General features: G+C 39.9%; 1 protein-coding gene across 12 annotated transcripts in view; it reads left to right on the top strand.

The window, feature by feature from the left end:
* The window catches only part of MITF (melanocyte inducing transcription factor), a 151,977-nt gene that overhangs the window by 91,774 nt on the left and 37,681 nt on the right, over positions 1-22,522 (top strand). For 6 of the 12 annotated variants that reach the window (XM_063291572.1, XM_063291577.1, XM_063291579.1 and 3 more), the window contains exon 2: positions 5,604-5,850. In XM_063291572.1, coding sequence (XP_063147642.1) covers positions 5,604-5,850 — 247 coding nt within the window. Of the gene's footprint in view, positions 1-5,603; positions 5,851-19,401; positions 19,519-22,522 lie in introns of all 12 variants that reach the window. The other 6 variants (XM_063291569.1, XM_063291566.1, XM_063291573.1 and 3 more) reach the window with 2 other exon arrangements.

Genomic DNA, 22,522 nt, shown 5'->3' on the forward strand with positions numbered 1-22,522 from the left:
ATCATTGTTTCAGTCTGATGCATAGTGACGTTGGCATTCATTTAATTGATCGATTTAAATTCAAGGGAAGATATGATAGACAGACAGCAGACAGTTATATTGTGTAAGTGTGCAGGATTCATTACAGCATGGGCATCTGGCCCCAATTTATGTGAATCTGACTTCCCTGCCAAAGAACTGCTTCAGATAGATTATACTTACTACTTTTTATTTTTTGGCTGGGTGGAGAAGAGCTAGAGGGAATGTTGGTATGTGCTGGAAAATGGAACAGGAACACACTTGGGTGTAGACGTTTAGAACACACTGTGCACAGTAACAGAAGCTTTGCATTGGGTGCATAAATATGAGCAACTTTATTCCAATTTCAAATTCTTTATCTCTGCATCTTACTGTTCCCATACAGCTAAAGATTACCAGAACATGTTATAATCAGTTTAGTTGCTCAACCAAGGTCTTTTTCACATCTATATTTATGAGAATGAATATCTCTTTGTAACATACCCATGCATGTTTGTGTATTAAATAAGTGGAAAGAAGTACGGGATATCCTTTGCATGCTTGTTTGAAATTGAAATAATGATTAAAAAGTGATTTAAAGCTTACACATCTTTGTTCTGCAGCCTGGTGTCTCAGAACTTGCAGAAGCATTTCAGAGGCAGTGGTGGGTTGTCTTCACTTCTGCTGAGCTGAAGTGCAAAATCATTGCTGTGATCCGAGCTACTACAGGTCCTGCAGCAACAAAAATCCCTTCTCCTCTACTCAGCACAAAAGGGATTTAAAAAAAAAAGTGGGGGGAGTCACCTTCTGTTTTGCTTGCCAGGTCATCTTAGGCTAAAGAGAAAAGTGAAAGTGATGAAGAGTCACTTTCTGGAGGCTTCATCCCTGAGGGAAGGGATGAAGGAAGAGTTTTGCAGTAGCTATTAATTAATTAATGTTATTATTTTTAATTTAAGCATATAGTGATCAGCAAAACAAGATTTAAGGAATACAGTAAATAAATAAATGAATAAATATGCCACATAACAGAAGCCACACTAGGACAAAATAAAATCTCATTTGTGAGTATATATAAAGGCATTTGTAACTTAAGGAAAGAACAGGCACTTTAAACATCCATATCTGGTACTTCTGTTCAAGAATATATTTGTGTAGATCAAGTAATCTCTTAGGAATTAGTATGTTTATTTAACTAAAAATGGAAGCAATTTCAATTAGGCCATCTTAATTAAAAGATTCTTCAAGATTCTTCTGCTGCTTAGTGATTTCCCATACTTTTAAATTACACTGCTCCAGAAAAGTAGTTTTATTCTCCAGTGCTTTTCTATAATAAATCTTGTGGCTAAGAATAAAAATAAATAATTAATAATTATTATTATATTAATTTTATTATAATAATAAATCAATTAATAATTTATTGTATTGTACCATTTTCTCTTTCCAGGTTTTTTCATCCTTTAAATAATCTTTAATTGATTTTGAAGGACTTATATAATTTTTCTAGATTTGTCCAAACTTCCTACCAAAATAAGTAAATAAATAGCATTGCCATGTGCATGACAATATGTACAGATTTCATTATAATCCCTCCAACATATTCTAGAAAGATTTGATTAACTAAAGGCAATTGTAAGGAATTTAATGTCTATGAATTATTTTCTTAACAACTCACCAATTTTATACAATATTACATTACACTTTTATACAGTAAAGTACTCAAGGGTTGTGCATGGTTTTGTGTGTGTTTAATGCAGGTCCTAATTGTCAGTACTGCATAGGGGGCTTGTGGCAATCTAACATTTGATGATAAAATTCAGGAACACTGGCAAGACCATCTGATGATCATTGTCCCTAATTTGTTCCTTTACCATTGATTAATTGCCCTATATATCCAGGAGAAAGGCTGAGACCTCCATACAAATTTGATTCTAATGCTGCATGAAGTCACTGGGTGAGGTTGTTTTTCAGCATGGGTGAGGTATCATCAGTACCCTGCAGATACTCAGCTGTATATCTGGACCACTGTCTAATCAAATGATTCTATCAAGTTCCTGTCCCAGTGCCTGCAAGCAGAGAGGCTAGATGAGGAAGCCCAACCCAGGCAAGACTGGAGTAGCTGTGGATGCAAGGGCTCTCTGAATCCAGGGATTTTCCATCTCATGTTCCATCTCTTGTGAATGGGATTGCACTTCTGCAGACAAAACTGGTGCACAGTTTGGGAGTCTTCCTCGACGTACAGCTCCTTCTATAGAAGAGCAGGTGGCAGCTGTGATCAGGAAGGGTTCTTCACGGATTCATCGTGTGTGCCAACTGTGCCTGCTGCTGAATGTGGCGTCCTTCTCATGGTCACTCATGCCTTAGTTACTTCAGATTATGGACTACTGCAATGCGCTTTACATGGGATTGTTCTTGGTAGCTGCAACTGGTCCAGAATGCAACAGTGGAAGCAGTTATAAGCATGCTACAATATTATCATGTAATATGCCTGTTTCAAAAACTGCATTGGTTACCAGTAGGCTTTTGTAAGCTGTACTAGTTACCAGGGTGCAATTCAAGGTGCTTGTTATCACCTACAAAGCCTTACATAGCATAGGCCTAGTTATATGATGGACTCTGTTTTTCCCTTGTTTCTGCTCATCCTGTAAGATCAGACAGACAAGTCCCATCCATTAAACAATTTCATCTGATGAGACCCAGGAAGCATATCTTTCTTTCCTTGTATATAAAATAATTCTTTTTGCCAGACTCCAGGCTGGGTAGAGCCAAGTTCTTTATACAATGTCAAATCCCATATTTTGGGAGTAGGATTTAGCATTATATTTACATTTTTAACCATTATAATTTTCCCAAGGCTATAATTAAGTTGAAAAGTAGCCATTACTGGACATGACCAAATCAGATGAGTCAGGGAGCTCTTGTTTCTTCCAATAAGAAATCAGATGCCCAACCTGTTCACAACATTCTTCTGGAGTCCAATAAACATGAAAGAAGTCTTTCTTCTTTTTCTGTCTTAAGTTATAAGAGAGATATTTTCTATTTCTTAAAACTTGGATGCACTGATTTTCCAAAATTGGATATTCTAATTTTTATTCCACATAACATGAATGTTACCAATGTTGAACCTTCATCCTATTTTTTTTAGTTTAATATAAAACAGAATTGTTGCTTTCACATCATAGATAGAGCATCTCTTAAAGATCCTGGAATTCTAGGTACTTTGACACCAGATACTGTTTTGTCAGGACACATTTTCATTGTATGTTCTGCCAATAAAAGCATTCAAGTCATATGTTTTCAGAAGCCCACTTCATAGAAGCATCATTTGTATTATGTGCTAGTTAAGTACAGCTGCAGGACATATGTTTAGTTTGATACCATGCTGGTTGGGTACATTTCTGAGTTATTTCTCTGGCCCAGTCTCTGCCCCTTAGCATGGACACAATAATCAGTGTTTCTTGCAGGATTTTATAACTCATGTTATTCAATAGCTGTTTTACAAGAAGACAGACATTCCCATCTAAAATGTTAGGCTGACTCTGTGTTACTTTGTAGGATGTGAGAATTCTTCACTATTAATTGAAAATTCTCCTATTTCTCCCTAAGCATCACAGTCGGTGACTTCTCTTGAACAGCTAATTAGTCCGATTATTCCACAGATGCATAGGTTTACCACAAAGGTTTTTCTTGTAGTTTATCAAACGGATCATTCTCCTTGGGAATGTTGCAACATGACAGGCCTGGAATGGTAACACAATCATCGTTCTCCAGCCCCATCTCACCTCTGTTAGACATGGGTGGGGGGGATGCAGGGGAAGAAATGGTTAGTGGTCTGAAAAATCTGGATTTGATCCATTTGGCATTTGGGGGTTGGGAGGTATCCAAAAATGCTCACCTTTCAAAGTCTGGATTATTGAAATGCCAAATGAACCACTGGTTTCAGGTAATATGACATTCTGGAGAAGATTAGAACAGATAATCTTCCTCCCCTCTCATTTGCTTTCAGTCAGATTTTTTTGTTTGCATTTTGTGAGGTTTATAAAGCTGATACAGTTTTTACTTCCTTGCATTGCTAGTGTTTGAAATGCACACTCATCTCAAGAAAGTCTTATGTAAGATTTATTGGGACACTGATCCCTGTTTAGATCTATGTCACAGCAGTGCTGTTTGCTTGTTTATTATTATTATTATTATTTCAGTGGAATTCTCTGGAAGAAAGAACAGTAAAAATGAATAGAAAAATTCCCATTTCTATTCGTAATGCTCTTAAAGTAACTACACAGCTACTATCTATCTCAGTGTTTTTCAACTTTAGGAACTTTAAGGGGTGTGGACTTCAACTCCCAGAATTCCCCAGCCAGCAAAGCTAGCTGGGGAATTCTGGGAGTTGAAGTCCACAGACCTTAAAGTTCCTAAAATTGAGAAACACTGATCTATCCTATGGTATCATATGTTGACCTGTCCTACCTACCCTACCCTACCCTACCCTCTCTTTTGTCTCATCTACACCTTTGAAAGCTCCCTTCTTTAAAATTTCTCTCTTAAACACTAATACATCTAGTAAATTATTTTCAAATACTGCATAGAAGAGTCACCCCATTTTCTCCTACCTACAGCTGGCAGTCACCTTGACCGATTACATTTTTTTTCAATATTAAATTGTTTCCATCTTACATATTTTGATACAGTAAGTTAGCACTGTCACCCAAAAGCGACTGACATGCCTTATTTTACCACAGACCTTTAAATGCTTGAGAATAAAATGCTTCTTGTTTACCTTCACAAAACTTTGGCCCTCATTGTAATAATTGCAGGATCTGAATCAAAATGCTGCAGGAGATTGTCCAGACAAAGCTGCACCACCTAGGCATTCACCCGTTTTCTCATAATGTTTTCAGACAGTAATTCCTCCTGAATGCAACATTCCTGTGTTGCTATAGCAATTCTTTACCTGAGCTGCTGGGTGACAGCCCCATTGAGCTGGGCTAGGAAGTTCCCATTCAGCTGGACCAGACCTCTGAGTTCAGCTCCTCCTTTAGACACGAAAGCCACCAGTCACTGTCTCTCAGCACAACCACTTTACAGGGTTGTTGTGGGGAAAATACTAGGCAGGAGCGTTATGTACACCATGTTGAGTTGTCAAAAATATTGACAGGATATCAATCTAATGATAAATTAATCAATAGGGAACTCCTATTGAGCAAGCATGTACTGTAGATGATTCCATTTTCAGTATGACTACTGGGCCACTACCCATTCCAAAACCAGACTTTACAAAAAAACAAAACAAAAACCCAAACATAAATAAGGGAATTCTGACTGAAAGAATAGGGAAATCAAAGACATCTTTCTACTTTTGTGCATTAGCAAAACTATACTATACTCACTGGGGTGCTGATCCTTAAGAACATCGCTAATCTCCTTGTGTTAAACAGGGGCCAAGCCCAGAGATCCATACAAATTCACACCCCACCATGCATTTTTCTACCCTTGCAAAAGTTTTCGCCCACTTCCTAGCCCATGCCATGACCCCATCCCAAAGCCCAACTCTTTCAACTCCAGCTAATGCTTACTGAGCAGTGATGAGTGTTCTCCGGTGTTTCCCTCAGCAGTTTGGAGCACCCCGGAGCCTCCAAGCCTCCGCTAAGCTCCTCCAATATGACATCACGGATTTTGCTACGACAGCAGCTCATGCGTGAGCAAATGCAGGAACAGGAGCGCAGAGAGCAGCGACAGAAGCAGCAGGCAGCTCAGTTCTTGCAGCAGAGAGGGGCCGGGAACCAGACACCTGCCATCAACGTCAGCCTCCCCGCCAGCCTTCTTCCCGCGGCTCAGGTGCCAATGGAAGTCCTGAAGGTAGGTGAAGCTTCTGATGGGTGGGCTTGGAATTGAGGAGGTGGAGGTCGTTTCAATTAGTGCAAAGCTTCCCAAAATAGTTTCATGCAGTAATGACTGAGTTGAAGAACCTTCTCATCACTTTTCCTCTCCCTGTGCATCTATGTTGTAAGCAGCTTTTCCTGGAAAGGTGCATCAGGCCAGGCAAGGAACAAAGCTGCGTATTTTTCTTTTTTTAAGTGCACATTTCAAAAGTATCCCCTCCCCCCCCAATGGATGTGAAACTTGCTCACCATCTTGAAAACGGCTCTCTTATTCCAGGCACTTAAAAAACACCATCAAAATAATTGTGTTTTCAAATTCTTTAACTTTTGTAGAATCCTCTTTTTTTTGTACATGCATAGATATGTGTGCGTCTATGCATATACATTCATGTTTGTCTGTGTGTGTGTGCATACCCATCAAAAGCTTTGCTCAAAAACTAATATAGACCCCACACAAAGGATTGTTTGAGAAAGGTTTAATCTGGAATACGGTCCTTTGCTTTTAGCCATTAGTAATCCTGTTTTGCTCAAATGACTTCATTTCTTTTTGTGGCCATTGTGCTCCTTTCTTGTCCAGCTTCCTAATTACCAGAAAAGCTGCACCTACAATAGACAAGAAGTCAGACTTCTTCTTCCCTTCACAGAAACAGAATTAAACCAATCACATTTCTTAAGCAACACCCAGTGTTTGACACTAAAAGAGGCAACCCCAAAGTTCAAAGGGAAACTGCCATTTTCAATCTCTGTGCTGTTTTATCTGCAATACGATGTTGTCTTTTCTTTTTGTTCTGGAGGTTAATGTAATTGTAAACCCAACAGTCTTCCTGCATTTTGCAGTACAATGGCATGGTCACCGGTAGTCAAACAGTAGGGTAAAATGGAGTTTTTAAAACAAAATCTTAATTTCAAAGGCAGAGAGACTTCAGCCAAACTTTCTTCCATCTGGGGCACTTCAGGTTTATTGAGATACAATTCTCAGGATTCCCAGCTAGAGATCTGATGGGTGCCAGAAAACTTGAGTAGGTGCCTTGTCTTTTAAACTGTGACATGCCTGTTTTAGGATTTGCTTCAGTTGTCATACATTTCCCATACCAAAATGGAAGGAAACTATGCTGTCAGTTTTCAACAGTCATAGTCAGATAGATCTCTGAAAGCTGCAAAAAAACGGGTTTTGGCTGCATGTGGCCTGGGGCCACAGATTTTTCACCTCTTTTCTCACTGTAAAATTTAAAAGAAATTACTGTTGTGAATGTGTTGGGCAAAACTTGGTTGGAAGTGAATTTTCAGGCTCTGTGTTGGGACTTAGAAAGTGACTAACATATTAGGTCCAAATGGAATGTAAGGTACAATCAAGGAGGACGCAGAACTCATAGGGCAAAGCAAGGGAAATTATGAAAAGTTAGGGGACAGGGATAATATGAGGCTGTTTTATCTGAAGTCTGGATGCAATAGTTGAGGCAGAATTATGTAGTCCTTGCAGAGCTTTATGTAACACAGTGCTCTGGCTTTAAACTAAGCAAGGGACCTCATTTTAAAACAGGGAGCTCTGAGGAAAATCCTGGTTCCTAAATCTGAGAACTTAACTCTTTTATAAAGACTAGGAAATACTGTTAACATTAAGGTGTATTCACCAGCATAGCCTCATATCCAGTCATAGGTTTGGCCTAGCTAATATTTCTTCTTGATCAAAGGATCTATCTATCTATACCTTTGGCATATATATACAGAAAGTCATTGCCATGGAACTCCTGTGACCTTCTCTCTGTATATGGTAGGTTTGATCAAGCAGGTGTGCTTGGTTGACATATGAACAATATCAGATTGATATTTGCCTTTTCCCAACTATTTTGCCCACAACTTTAGAGCTAAAAATGGGGAAAATGCAACCAATATTGCTAAATTTGACTTAAATATTTATCATTTACCATTCAGCTTTTTTTTCGAGATGCCAGTCTGACAGCTAGCCTGATAACCTATTTTATCACTCAGCCTTTGCTTTCGTAGTTTTTTTTGTCTGCGCACTTAGATTTATGTGCATCTTTCCTGCTTCTTGTAACAAGGCATCATTCAGAGGAGTAATAAGCATTAAAAACAATTACAAAATGCAATAATTTTCCAAAGCATTCGAAGGTTCAGAATCATCTCATTAAAATTATATAACTGATAAACCAAAAGCCTGGCTAAACAAAGTTGCTTTACAGTTTTTGCTACGCAGCAAAAGACCATGAGTGAGAAAGCTGAATCTTGTGGGGGAAAGAATTTCACAGTTTTGCTATGATTCCTAAGTTACCTTGTATCTCGTATTCACCTATATCTGCTGCAGTCCATAAGCCATTTAACTTTTATAAAGTAACTGTTAACAGTTAGAATGGATAAACCTCTACTCCAGTAAACAAATGGCCATCAACAGCTTCTCTGGTGCAAGATGAAAAGGAGAATGATCTGCATCTCATTGGAGAAGGGTAGCACTTGGGGGAAAGGCAGGTGATGATAAATGAATGAATCCCAGATTTCATGGCAATATCTCCCAGGACAGTGCCTCATGTCAGTGACTCATTTCAATGAAAATTTCAGTTAGTACAAAATAAGGAAGGAAGAACACTAAATGTAACTGGCCATTATGATTATGTTACCCAAGTTTTGTGTAATCTTCCCTTTCCCCCCATTTGCTTTTGGCCCCAATTCAGGCTGCTTAGTATGTATTCCAGCAGTAGCCTGGGCAATGCTCTTCAGGGGTCGCACTGGGGAATGATGCCTGCCACCTATTTTATTATCCTGCCAGGCCCAGACAGGCCTATTCTTACAGTCTGGGTTGCAGTGGAACATATTAATCTACCTTTCCTGTCATGCTTTTATCCTTTTTATATGATGTACTTTTATTCTCTGTCACTGTCGTAGATTGCCCAAAGATCTGTTGTTGTTTATTCGTTTAGTCGCTTCCGACTCTTCGTGACTTCATGGACCAGCCTACGCCAGAGCTTCCTGTCGGTCGTCAACACCCCCAGCTCCCCCAGGGACGAGTCCGTCACCTCTAGAATATCATCCATCCATCTTGCCCTTGGTCGGCCCCTCTTCCTTTTGCCTTCCACTCTCCCTAGCATCAGCATCTTCTCCAGGGTGTCCTGTCTTCTCATGATGTGGCCAAAGTATTTCAGTTTTGCCTTTAATATCATTCCCTCAAGTGAGCAGTCTGGCTTGATTTCCTGGAGGATGGACTGGTTGGATCTTCTTGCAGTCCAAGGCACTCTCAGAATTTTCCTCCAACACCACAGTTCAAAAGCATCGATCTTCCTTCGCTCAGCCTTCCTTATGGTCCAGCTCTCGCAGCCATATGTTACTACAGGGAACACCATTGCTTTAACTATGCGGGCCTTTGTTGTCAGTGTGATGTCTCTGCTCTTAACTATTTTATCGAGATTTGTCATTGCTCTTCTTCCAAGGATTAAGCGTCTTCTGATTTCCTGACTGCAGTCAGCATCTGCAGTAATCTTTGCACCTAGGAATACAAAGTCTTTCACTGCTTCTACATTTTCTCCCTCTATTTGCCAGTTATCAATCAAGCTGGTTGCCATAATCTTGGTTTTTTTGAGGTTTAGCTGCAAACCAGCTTTTGCACTTTCTTCTTTCACCTTCATCATAAGGCTCCTCAGTTCCTCTTCACTTTCAGCCATCAAAGTGGTATCATCTGCATATCTGAGATTGTTAATGTTTCTTCCAGAGATTTTAACTCCAGCCTTGGATTCCTCAAGCCCAGCTTGTCGCATGATGTGTTCTGCATACAAGTTGAATAGGTAGGGTGAGAGTATACAGCCCTGCCGTACTCCTTTCCCAATCTTAAACCAGTCTGTTGTTCCGTGGTCTGTTCTTACTGTTGCTACTTGGTCGTTATACAGATTCTTCAGGAGGCATACAAGATGACTTGGTATCCCCATACCACTAAGAACTTGCCACAATTTGTTATGGTCCACACAGTCAAAGGCTTTAGAATAGTCAATAAAACAGAAATAGATGTTTTTCTGAAACTCCCTGGCTTTTTCCATTATCCAGCGGATATTGGCAATTTGGTCTCTAGTTCCTCTGCCTTTTCTAAACCCAGCTTGTACATCTGGCAATTCTCGCTCCATGAACTGCTGAAGTCTACCTTGCAGGATCTTGAGCATTACCTTACTGGCATGTGAAATGAGTGCCACTGTTCGATAGTTTGAACATTCTTTCGTGTTTCCCTTTTTTGGTATGGGGATATAAGTTGATTTTTTCCAGTCTGATGGCCATTCTTGTGTTTTCCAAATTTGCTGGCATATAGCATGCATTACCTTGACAGCATCATCTTGCAAGATTTTGAACAGTTCAGCTGGGATGCCGTCGTCTCCTGTTGCCTTGTTATTAGCAATGCTTCTTAAGGCCCACTCAACCTCACTCTTCAGGATGTCTGGCTCTAGCTCACCGACCACACTGTCAAAGCTATCCCCGATATTGTTATCCTTCCTATACAGGTTTTCTGTATATTCTTGCCACCTTTTCTTGATCTCTTCTTCTTCTGTTAGGTCCTTGCCATCTTTGTTTTTGATCATACCCATTTTGGCCTGGAATTTACCTCCAATGTTTCTAATTTTCTGGAAGAGGTCTCTTGTCCTTCCTATTCTATTGTCTTTTTCCACTTCCGCGCATTGCTTGTTTAAAAATAATTCCTTATCTCTTCTGGCTAACCTCTGGAATTTTGCATTTAATTGGGCATATCTCCCCCTATCACTGTTGCCTTTTGCTTTCCTTCTTTCTTGGGCTACTTCTAGTGTCTCAGCAGACAGCCATTTTGCCTTCTTGCTTTTCTCTTTCTTTGGGATGTATTTTGTTGCCGCCTCCTGAACAATGCTGCCAACTTCTGTCCAGAGTTCTTCCGGGACCCTATCTACTAAGTCCAGTCCCTTAAATCTATTCTTCACCTCCACTGCATATTCCTTAGGAATATTAGTGAGCTCATATCTAGCTGATCTGTGGGTCTTCCCTAATCTCTTTAGTCTGATCCTAAATTGTGCAAGAAGAAGTTCGTGATCTGAACTACAGTCAGCTCCAGGCCTTGTTTTTACCGACTGTACAGATGTCCGCCACCTTTGGCTGCAAAGGATGTAATCAATCTGATTTCGGTGTTGTCCATCTGGTGAAGTCCATGTATAAAGCCGTCTCTTAGGTTGTTGGAAGAGAGTGTTTGTTATGCAGAGTGAATTGTCTTGGCAAAATTCTATCAGCCTGTGTCCTGCTTCGTTTTGTTCTCCCAGGCCATACTTACCTGTAATTCGAGGTGTCATTTGACTGCCCACCTTAGCATTCCAGTCTCCTGTGATGAAAATAACATCTCTTTTAGGCGTGTTGTCCAGTAGGTGCTGCAGATCCTCATAGAACTGCTCTACTTCAGCTTCTTCAGCATTTGTGGTTGGGGCGTATATTTGGATCACTGTGATGTTAGATGGCTTGCCCTGAATTCGAATTGAGATCATTCTGTCGTTTTTTGGGTTGTATCCAAGCACTGCTTTAGCCACTTTACTATTAATTATGAAGGCTACTCCATTTCTTCTGTGGTCCTCTTGTCCGCAGTAGTAGATCTGGTGGTCATTTGATGTGAAGTGGCCCATTCCAGTCCATTTCAGTTCACTGACGCCCAGAATGTCTATCTTTAATCTTGACATCTCACCAATAACCACATCCAATTTGCCCTGGCTCATAGATCTTACATTCCAGGTTCCGATGGTGTGTTGATCCTTAGAACATCGGATTCGCCGTTCACCACCAGCACCGTCGGCCGCTAGCCGTCCTTTCGGCTTTGAGCTAGCTGCGTCATCACGTCTGGGGCTAGTTGAGCTCATCCTCTGTTCCTCCCCAGTAGCATTTTGACCATCTTCCGACCTGGGGGTCTCACCTTCCGATGGTATACCGACATATCTCTGGTTGTACTGATCCATTTAGTTTTCGCGGCAAGAATACTGAGGTGGGTTGCCATTACCTTCCCCAGGGATCGCATTTAGTCTGACCTCTCTGTCATGACCTTCCCGTCTTGGGTGGCCCTTCACGGTTTAGCTCATGGCATCATTGAGGTGCTCAAGCTCCAGCACCACGACAAGGTAACGATCCTTTGCTGAAGGCCCAAAGATCTGCTTTGGTATAAAACAGCTTACTAGATGTACATATCTGCCTCTATAGAGCAAATTTTTTCATTTCAATTCACAAAAGCAAATAACAACCAGCCATTTCAAAGTCTGATTGTGTCAAACCCTGGTTGATCTTTGAAGAGAGAAATAATGTGGACATGAGACATAATTTCTTACAATCATCCTTCTCCTACTGAATGATCCAAGTAGGCTTCTTGGTTTTTTAGGAACCAGGTCAATGAAATAGTAGAAATGACAACATGCATTATGTTGAAGGAAAATACAAATACAGGCTGGAGCCCTTAGGCAAGAAATAGTTTTTTCCCTGCAATCATTGCATTCAAGTTTATAAAAAGTTTCTTATAATAAGAACTGTGGAGCTTATGGTTCACAGTGGTATTTTTGCTGGACATATTGCAAATAAAATCTTCCTCAGTTTGGCTTCTTTGATCACAGCAGATACTAAAGCTGTAATTTTGTTGCTTATTGGTCAGCGCATTGGAAGGCTTGTTGACAACAAGGTTCTGCTGCTTACCTTATCTGAGTTCAGATGGTGCAGAGTTTAAGGTGTTGGACTGGGAGTGGGGAGACCCAGATATGAATCTACTCTCAGTCATGGAAGCTTACTGGGTGCCTTTGGGTCGATCATTCTCTCTCAGCACAATCTATCTCATAGGGTGGTTGTTGTGGGGGAAAATTGAAGGAATGAGTATAAAGTATGGCACCATGAGAAAGATGGGATATAAATCTAATAAAGAAATAGTTTCATGATTACATGATTACAATATTCATTTCTGAAATGGAATTCTGAAAGATCCTCATCATGCAGCTGAGAGATCTGGAGGCATCAGTTTTGCATTCTCCTTTTGCCTTGCATACATCAATATTTCATATATTCCCAAATTTTCCTTGTAATACCTTATTACCTGGATAATTAGTGTAGATTAATCTGTTCAAAGGGAAGAACGGTTGAATGAAAGAATGTGCTTTTGGCAAATGTTAGAGTTGGCAAAATCTAGTACTGTGATGCTCTGCTGTATACTCATGACTTTAGCACATATCTCTGGGTACGTAAACCACTGAAAATCTTTTCATGTGTATTTTTTAAAAGAAAATAATTTTGATGATGTGCATTTTCCTTGTGACTTGGTATGAAAAATAGGATAAAAATTCTTAAACAGTCGATTGGGAGAGTTTTGGAGAAAAGGCAGTGTAGGGACTAGATGAATTGATGTGTGAAAAATCCTCAAAAATGGGATCATTGCCTTACAGCCAAAGAATTGAGATTAGTGACCCATACATACATAGGAATGTTCTTGCCTTGTTTCTCCTTTGGCCCCTTAAGTATACCTGGAAGCTGTTCCTAAGATTCAAAGTATTCTCTGGATAGCAATGAAAGCAGTTGGGAAAATGGCAACCGGAGAGCAAGAACAAAGCCATAAGCTTTTCTGCAAATCATTAAGTTATATTGGTCTATATGTTATGGATTGATGGCAAATTGAAGAAGCCATATTACAATCCCAAAGAAAGATGAGTTAGAAAATATTTTGATTTAGACTGGGCAAGTTACATTGAAAAGGTATTTCATACAAACACTTCCCCCAGTTATCTGTTACATCTTTGTTATTATATTTGATGGCCTGTTTGACAGCTAAATATTCATCGTCATGTCTGTATCATATTACCAGGCTTTTGTAGAGCAGAATGGGCATAATATGGATTATTCAGTCTTTTTGTCTTTAGTGTAGCCTTTCTCAACCTTTTGACCTGGAGGAACCCTTGAAATATTTTTCAGGCCTTGGGGAACCCCTGCACATCCAGATTCAAATATAGGCCAGAAGATACAAAATTATTATACTCATTTCATGCGTAGGCCTGTATATATGCATTAACAGTGTTCTTAGACAAAATGTAGAATGAAACTAACCTCTTTAATGTGAAGTTGCTCGAATATGAAATAATTTTTTAAATAAATCGTGATCTCCCAGGGAACCCCTAGGGACCTCTCGTGGAACCCTAGGATTCCATGGAGCCCTGGTTGAGAAACCCTGCTTGTGTGATGTGTAAGATATACTTGGTCTCATCTAGCAGAACTGTTGACTACTGAGAGGTATATCTTTCCATGTTAGAGATTCATAAATTCACTCTGAAAGGTAACTCAGCAATGATCTAATCTGATCAAAGTGCATGTTTTTGCTTTATAACTGTATCAATGAGAGGGGATGTAGTTAAAATAATAAAATAAACATGCACTGGGGCCCTGAAACTTAGCAAAAATATAAAATCATACTTTCTATGAAGTGCATTTTGTAAAAAGGGAAAAAGGGCCCCAATTCTGAATCCTATGCCAGAATATCCCAAGTCATTATCTCTGGATTTTTTTTTAATCACTGTTCTGTTTTGAAAGGCAGAAGATTAGTTAAAGGATTTGTGAGTTCCCTTAACTCACATCAGGAAGCAAATTATTTTCTCTATCAGCCTTATGAGTGTTTGGAAGTAGAACCTGACATGATCCCAGTTAGAGAAGTAATAATATCATGCCAAGAATGTAGCCTGTAAAGTGTAGATTCCTCACCCTCATCTTAAAAAAAGAGATGCTGGATTATGAAAAGGTATGTTAATGAAGCTGTGCTATGCCAGCTAGCAAAATTATAGAAAATGGTATTCTGCAACTAGTAAAGCAGTGGAAAGGAAACGTACACATCTATTCTGCTTTTCCTCTCCAATTTGAAACCCTAGTTTACTTGTTCTAATTTTCAGATAGATTTCACTAGTGTTTAAGGATATTTATAGCTATACTCTGTTTAATAGTAGGTTCATTGATAACCCAACAAATAGACACGTGCTTGTACAAACACATAATCAAGGATGCAGTTATATGCATAATTATCAAGGGTAGGATTGTATTGCAAGTAGACATGTGCATTTGGTGTCAGTGAAAAAAATGCATGAAAAAGTTAACACATATTAACAATTCCTACCCTGTTAATTCCACCAACATCGCCACCCCACCATAAAAGGTGAAAATGCATAAAAAAATTATAAATAAAAAAATAAAATAAAAATGATTTTCTATTGCTATACATTTTTGTATATATTTTTTTCTTCTATGTCTGCAGTTGCTTCAGTAATTAAGGCGGCTAAAAATAAACTGATTGCATGGTATTTTACTCCAAAGCAATGAACTTTTGTATGTACTTTCCCAATACATGCATTTTCATGTGAATTTTTTCATAGGGAGGGAGAGAGAGGCAGACTTTTTCAGCTATGAATTGAACAGCAAATAATGTGCAGATTTTGGCATGCACATACATTCTAGTTTATCTGTAGGTTCAGGTGGTGCAAGCTGATTCAACCTGGGTAAAAACTGAGAAGCAATTAATTATTTTCTTTTCAACCGAGATGCAAGGAAGTATTTACTCACATAATTGCAAAATTTGCATAATTTTTACTTCCCTAGTCCAAGAATAAAATATAGGAAGGTTAAATTATTCTTAAGAATGTCCTCCTTCACACCTCTGCCACACTGAATAGTGGACGGAAGGAAAGAATTTGATTGGCGTGAATAGACCTTATCTGAATCTGGGTCTAGTATCTTCTGGTGAAAAGTCTTGCTTGAGCTCAGTGGCATCCATAGGGAGACAGAAGGAGACAGAAAGATGAAAACTGCCTTGTGGGATTGCAATGCAAGCCCCACTCTCTTTTGTATATGTGATGTCACATTGTGACGTCACAACCAAAGGGGTAGAACTTACAGCACAACAGTGCAATGTTGCTTTTGTCATTCTGAGCTCCCATGCTTGAGCTGCTTTTTTGTCTTCTTAACTCCTCTATCTCACTTCTGTGTATCTCTAATTTTGTGTGTCTGCAAAAGCTTTAGAGAACAAATCTGTTTCTTTTCTGAGCAGCCTTGTTTTCTCTTTTGCTGCTTCTAATGTATTGTATGACAGAGGAAAATTCTTTTCGGGTATGAAAATAAGATCCATGAGTGTCTCACAATGGCATGTTAATACCTGACATTTCTGTATGGCATGTACTGTTCTGTCTGTTCATACATAGTTGGTCATCAGAAGTATTCAGGGACAGAGATAGAAGAAGTACTATTGTCACAGTCATTAATAGCTGAAGCTGAGAGACCTTAGGGCTTGCCAAGGTCACTATATTTGCAACACAGCTAACTCCTTTACAGCCATTTGGGTACCAATACACTCAGGGGCTCTTTGGGATACACAGGCCAGCATGCAACTGGCATCACTGTGAAGGAGGCCTACAGATATAAGGATGAACCTGATTCTGGGTGACTCTACAGCTGTGGGAGACAATGCTCTGACTATGGAAGAAATTCTGATGAAGTGTTAGGAGCATCGCTGTGAAGTGGCTGCCATGATTTAAGGAACAAAAAAGTCAAAGCCACAAAACAGCATAAATATAGAAAACTTTACTTTTCTCCTTAAAAATAACTGAATTTACATCCATTTGCCCTGTAAAATAAATTAATTTGCCTCCCTTAAAATGTTTTACTGCCTCCCTTAAAACCAACTGAATTCACATAACCCTTCCTGTAAAATAGATCAATTTCTTTCACTTAAAATGTCTACTGCCCCATTAAAAATAATTAGATATGCATAGATGCGCAGAGTTATAAAATAAATTAATTTGCCTTCCTTAAAATACTTTGTTTCCCCCATAAAAGTAGATGCATAGAAAGAGAGTAGGAATGGGGGGTGGAGGTTGAATAATAGAGTCCCCCATTGGGGGAGATGGGCGGTGATATAAATTTAATAATAAATAAATAAAAATAAACATCCCATGGAAAATAAGTCCAGTCCTAATATAGATGGAAACAGCAATATCATGAGGAAATTCATAGTAATCAGCCAGAAACTGCATGCAAATAGGCCAGCTTGAGATAACTAGCCAAAAGCGAGGGATGTAAAATGCAATCTTTATTCAGCAGAGACAAGAAAAAGTAGAACATTGTCTATGGACTACATTGTTCACATAGTGCTAACATGAACTGACTGTAGCCATCTTCTTTAGTCCTTGAGTAGAAGGGTGCCAAGGGGTGTGTGTGAAAATGCTGCTGCCATGGCACATCTTTCTTCTTTTTCACTGCCATCATTGGAGTCACCACCCCTACAGCTATGTCCTCTTCTGCTTCTTTTCCACTGCTTTGCCCACTTTCAAGGATCATAAGTAGAAGAGACTAGACAAGTATATTATTCTACTTACAATCATAAGTAGAAGAGACTAGACTACCTCTGCGTATAATGTTCAGATACCTGAAAAGTGCTGTCACATCCCCTCTTCCTTCTGTTCCTTTCAATCTTTTTTTCACAAGGCTTAGTTTGAATCCCTTAAACATCCTTGTTTCCTTTTTCTGACTTCTTTTCTGTTTGTTTGAATCCTTCTTAAAGTGTGGTGCCCCAAACTTGACTCCAGAATCAAGGTGATGTCTGACTCATGCATAATAGAGTGGTATTATTACCCCTCACTTTGAAAGGGGTACTCCTGTTGATTCAAGCTGCATTTGTGTTTTTTGCAGGCATATTACTCCATTAACTCATAATTAACTAATGTCCCAAATAATATTTTCACAAGTACTATTACCAAGCGAAATATTCCCTATTCTATATTCATGCATTCAATTTCTGTTTCCTTTGTGAAGAACTTTGCAATTGTCTTGTTAAATTTCATTCAATTATTTTCTGTCCATTGTTTTGAATTTTATTTCTCTTTTCTAGGTAATTAGCCACCCCACATAATTTTGTGTCATCTGCAGATTTGCTAAGCATTTCCCTAAGTTTGGAATCCTAAACTAATTTTGGGCCATCCCACTCAGTATTTCAGTTTATAATCAAATAATCATAGAATCACTCCACTTTGATGAGGAATATAAATTATAAACTAATGAATTAATATAAATTATGTATAATTTATAGAAATTATACTCAGCTATGCATTCATTTTGAAAGGGACATGGTGGCACTGTGGGTTAAACCACTGAGCTGCTGAGCTTGCCGATCGGAAGGTCGGCGGTTCGAATCCACGTGATGGAGTGAGCTCCCGTTGCTAGTCCCAGCTCCTGCCAACCTAGCAGTTCAAAAATGTGAGTAGATTAATAGGTACCGCTTCGGCAGGCAGGTAATGGCGTTCCGTTTAGTCATGCCGGCCCCATGACTACGGAAGTGTCTATGGACAAACGCCGGCTCTTCGGCTTTGAAATGGAGATGAGCACTGCCCCCTAGAGTCAGACAGGCTGGACTTAATGTCAAGGGAAACCTTTACCTTTACTATGCATTCATTTAATTGTCATGGTATACATCCCACACTTTACCAGCTTCCTAATCAGAATGTCATGGGATACTTGGTCAAAAATTTGCAAATCCATGCTGACCTCTGACAATTAACACATCATTTTAAAGATGCTTATAGATCAATTGCTTTAGGAACTACTCTCAAAATGCCCAGGTACTTGTAATTCTGTGGTTTGAGACAGGTGAGTAGTTTCACCTTTTCTTTGCCATTTGTTTGCCATCTTCATTCAGTTTACTAGTATTTTGATTCCTTTCCTTTTTTATTTTGAACATATCTAAAAAAAGCTTTTTTAAAATTCTTATTCTTATCTTTCCCCAACCAGAGTTGATTCTGAGCTTTAGCCATTTTATCATATCTCTATAATTCTAGGTTTGTTGTATGATTTAATAGGCTGACTTAAAATAATACCGCTAGTTTCTTCTGTGATGCCCAAGCCTTTAATTGAGATCCCCAGCTCAGGATTTTGAGGTGCCACACCTACAAGATTCAGATTAAACTATTGGAAATCATGCTTATCATGCACTGGCCAAACATACTTACTAACTGTAATAAGATGCAACTCATCTTGGTCCAGAAATCCATCATCTGGATAATTTAGGTCATGATCCCAGAATCCAAATCTCTTTCATCAGTATCATTTCTGAAGCCAGTCGTTTACCTGAAGTATGCTTCTTTCTCTTTCAGTCTCTATCACTCCTGGACCAAAAGGGTTGATAAGACTATCTGAGCACTCAAATCTTTGAACTGCTCAAAGTCCCTCTTTGGGGGGAGATGGGTGGTAGTACACATTTGAGAAATAAATAAAATAAATAAACTTACTTTCTGGAACTTAAACACCCATACTGATGCTTTGATATGGTTGTAACTGTTCTTGGCACTAGCCTTTATCCCTGATTAACAATAAGCGATAACTATCAGTGGACTTGATAAGACTTAGAAGATCTGTGCTTCTGGCATACATTTGTTTCAACTCTTTGTAATATTAAGTCACCAATATCATGATTCTTTGTGTTTTTGTCAGCAAGTTCTTAAAGAAGCTGCATTTTTTTTCCCTTGGGTTTACCTGGCAGACAGGTTTAATTGAAGGAGGTGCCAACAGGTGTGAGATGCGCACTCTAAATCACCTTTTCCCCTTTGAATCTGGATCACTGGACAGCTGTACTATCAACTCTTCTTCATCTAGGCTGGTAAATATGTAGCTGCTTTGAAATATCTCAGAGCATTTCTATAATTTCTATTCAGTTTGCATTATACTTCAAGAGTCTTCAAAATGTTTGTTACGACATTTTAATATCATCTTGTCTCCTAAGAGTTCAGATTAATGTATATGGTTTCTCTCTCTCTCTCTCTCTCTCTCCTATTATATTTTCCTTAGTCCTTTGAAACATGTCAAATAGAGAGTGAATGTTCAGGATCACCTACTAAGCTTTAGAGATCATTTCACCCTGAGTCTTCCTGAACCCTTTTCCAGCACTCTAACCACTCTGATACAGTATCTCCTAATGCCGAAATTACATGCCATCGTCTATCTATCTTCACTGTCTTCTTTAAATTCTTTTCTGATCAGATAGCTGGTTTTGGGAGAACATTTTCTCAGGAGCTTAATCTGTAGATTGACTGAAGAACATCCCTGCCATTCAGGAGAAGCCTAAAGAATTTCTTAGCTCAGTCACAGATATTTTGCCCAACATAGCGCTGCCATTTCAGTCTGCCAGAGTAATCTCTCACTATTTCTCTGTCTCATTCTCTTTTTTCTAATCTCCCTGTTGTGTGATGATCATGTGTATTTTAACACAGTAAAAATTCTATAAATCCCCGGGTCTTCATCTTGAACAACTCTCTCTCTTATTGAGAGAGTGCCTTAATGATAACATCATCTTTTGACCTTAAAGCATAAGTAGAGGGAGTTTAGTTTTGGATGGAGCATCGACACAATACGCACAAACCAATTTAATATATTGCAATAGATTATTCATAAATAACCTGATATCAATAATTGTTAATTAGCAATACTTTTTTTTACTTCAGCTTTATTTTTAACCCACACCCAGCTTTTTAAAAGTTAAAGATAGAAGAGACTGTGGAGTCCTTGGTGCTCTCGGAGCTTGGTGGTTTGCTTGCAGACATTTCATTACCCGACTAGGTAACATCATCAGTGTCAGTGAGTGTGGGGTTTGCTCTCCGTTTATATACAATAGCTTGCTCTGCCAGCGTTGGTGGGGGTGTGGTTTTCTTCTTGGTAGTTCCTTGATTAGGGTATTGTTTTCTGCTTGATTGTTTGCCTGGTATCAATCCCTGCTTATATGGGTGATGGCTGCTGGAGAGGATGTGTTCTGGTCTTTTTGTTTCCTTCTTACCTTTTTTATTGTCTCTTTTGAATGGTGTATGAATGTGGTTTATCTCTGTGTGTCTATTGATGGCTGACTTGTCTGAATGCCAAGCTTCCAGGAGTTCAGCAGGGAAACTGTGAGCATCCCAAGTAAATGCAAAGGTAATTGCAGAAACCCTGAGCTACATACAGTATATTCTCTTCTAGAAGAGACTGCCTTAGAGATCTCACACATTAAAAGGAGCCCTCCCTAGGTAGCTGGTTCAATTCCCAAATTGCCTGCAATTCTTCCTAACATTCAATCTGAATCTGCCTCATTCATTCATTCATTCATTCATTCATTCATTCATTCATTCATTCATTCATTCGATTAATATAACCGCCCATCTCAGACCAGTGACTCTGGGCAACTAACAACAATAAAAACAATCAAACAATTAAAACAATACAGAAAATTAAATATAAATACAGACAAGAGATCCTAAAACCATCAATGTCAGCACAACCATGAAACGGGGCCCTTCACACACTTGGGGCCGCAGGCCCAGGCACAAAGCCAGGTCTTCCAAAAAGCCAAAAGGGTTGGGGCCATCCTAATCTCAGGAGGGAGGATGTTCCAGAGGGCAGGTGCCATAGCAGAAAAGGCATGTCTCCTGGTCCCTGCCAGCTGATATTCCTTGGCTGACTGGACCCAGAGCATGCCCATCCTGCCAGACTGGATTGGACAGATAGAAACAACTAGGAAAAGACGGTCCCTCAGGTAACCTGGTCCCAAGCCATGAAGGGCTTTAAACATGACAACCAGCACCTTGAATTGCACCCAGAAACCCACTGGCAACTAGTGCAGCTCCTGAAGCAGTGGTGTTACATGTGCCAAGTAGCTGATACTATTTACAACCCAGGCAGCTGCATTCTGTACCAGCTGAAGCTTCCAAATGCTCTTCAAGGGCAGCCCCATGTAGAGCACGTTGCAATAGTCCAAACAGGAGGTCATGAGGGCATGAGTGACAGTAGAGCCTCCTGTTCCAGGAATAGGCAGAACTGGCATACAACCCGAAGGTGTGCAAAGGCCCTCTTAGCCATGGCTACCACCTGCTCTTCCAGCAGGAGCCGTGAGTCCAAGAGGACCCCCAGATTGTGCACCAGGTCCATCTGGGGCAGTGCCATCCCAGCCAGGACCAAAGATGGAAAAACCTTGGTACTGGGCGACCCAAACACCCGAAGCCACTCAATCTTGCTTGGGTTGAGCCAGAGCCCATTGCATCCCATCCAGGCCCTTCCAGACTCCAGGCACTGAGATAGGACATCCACGGCATCACTCATACAGCCTGGGGAAGAAATATAAAGTTGGGTTTCATCAGCATACTGATGATACCTCACCCCAAACCATTGGATCACCTCACCCAGCAGCCTCATGTAGATGTTAAATAAGAGGGGTGAGAGAACTGAGCCCCGTGGCACCCCACACAGTAGGGGCCATGGACTGGACCTCTCCCCTCCTACCAACACCGACTGGAACTGACCTCAGAGGAAGGAGGAGAACCAGTGCAACACAGTGCTGCCCACTGCCAGCTCCCGAAGCAGGTCCAGAAGGATACCATGATCAATGGTATCAAAGGCCACCAAGAAGTCAAGAAGAGCAAGGATGGAAGCACTGCTTTCATCTCGGTCCTGGCAGAGGTCATCCAAGAGCGTGATCAATGCCTTCTCACTCCCATATCCCGGCCTGAATCCTGACTGAAAGGGGTCCAGATAATCCGCTTCATCCAGAGCCCTTTGAAGCAGCCATGCAACCACTTTCTCAACAACCTTCTCTAAAAAGAGGAGGTCGGAGACTGGACAAAAACTATCCAGATTAGTTG

Source organism: Candoia aspera, chromosome 2 (assembly GCF_035149785.1).
Source record: "Candoia aspera isolate rCanAsp1 chromosome 2, rCanAsp1.hap2, whole genome shotgun sequence".
Taxonomy (NCBI): domain Eukaryota; kingdom Metazoa; phylum Chordata; class Lepidosauria; order Squamata; family Boidae; genus Candoia; species Candoia aspera.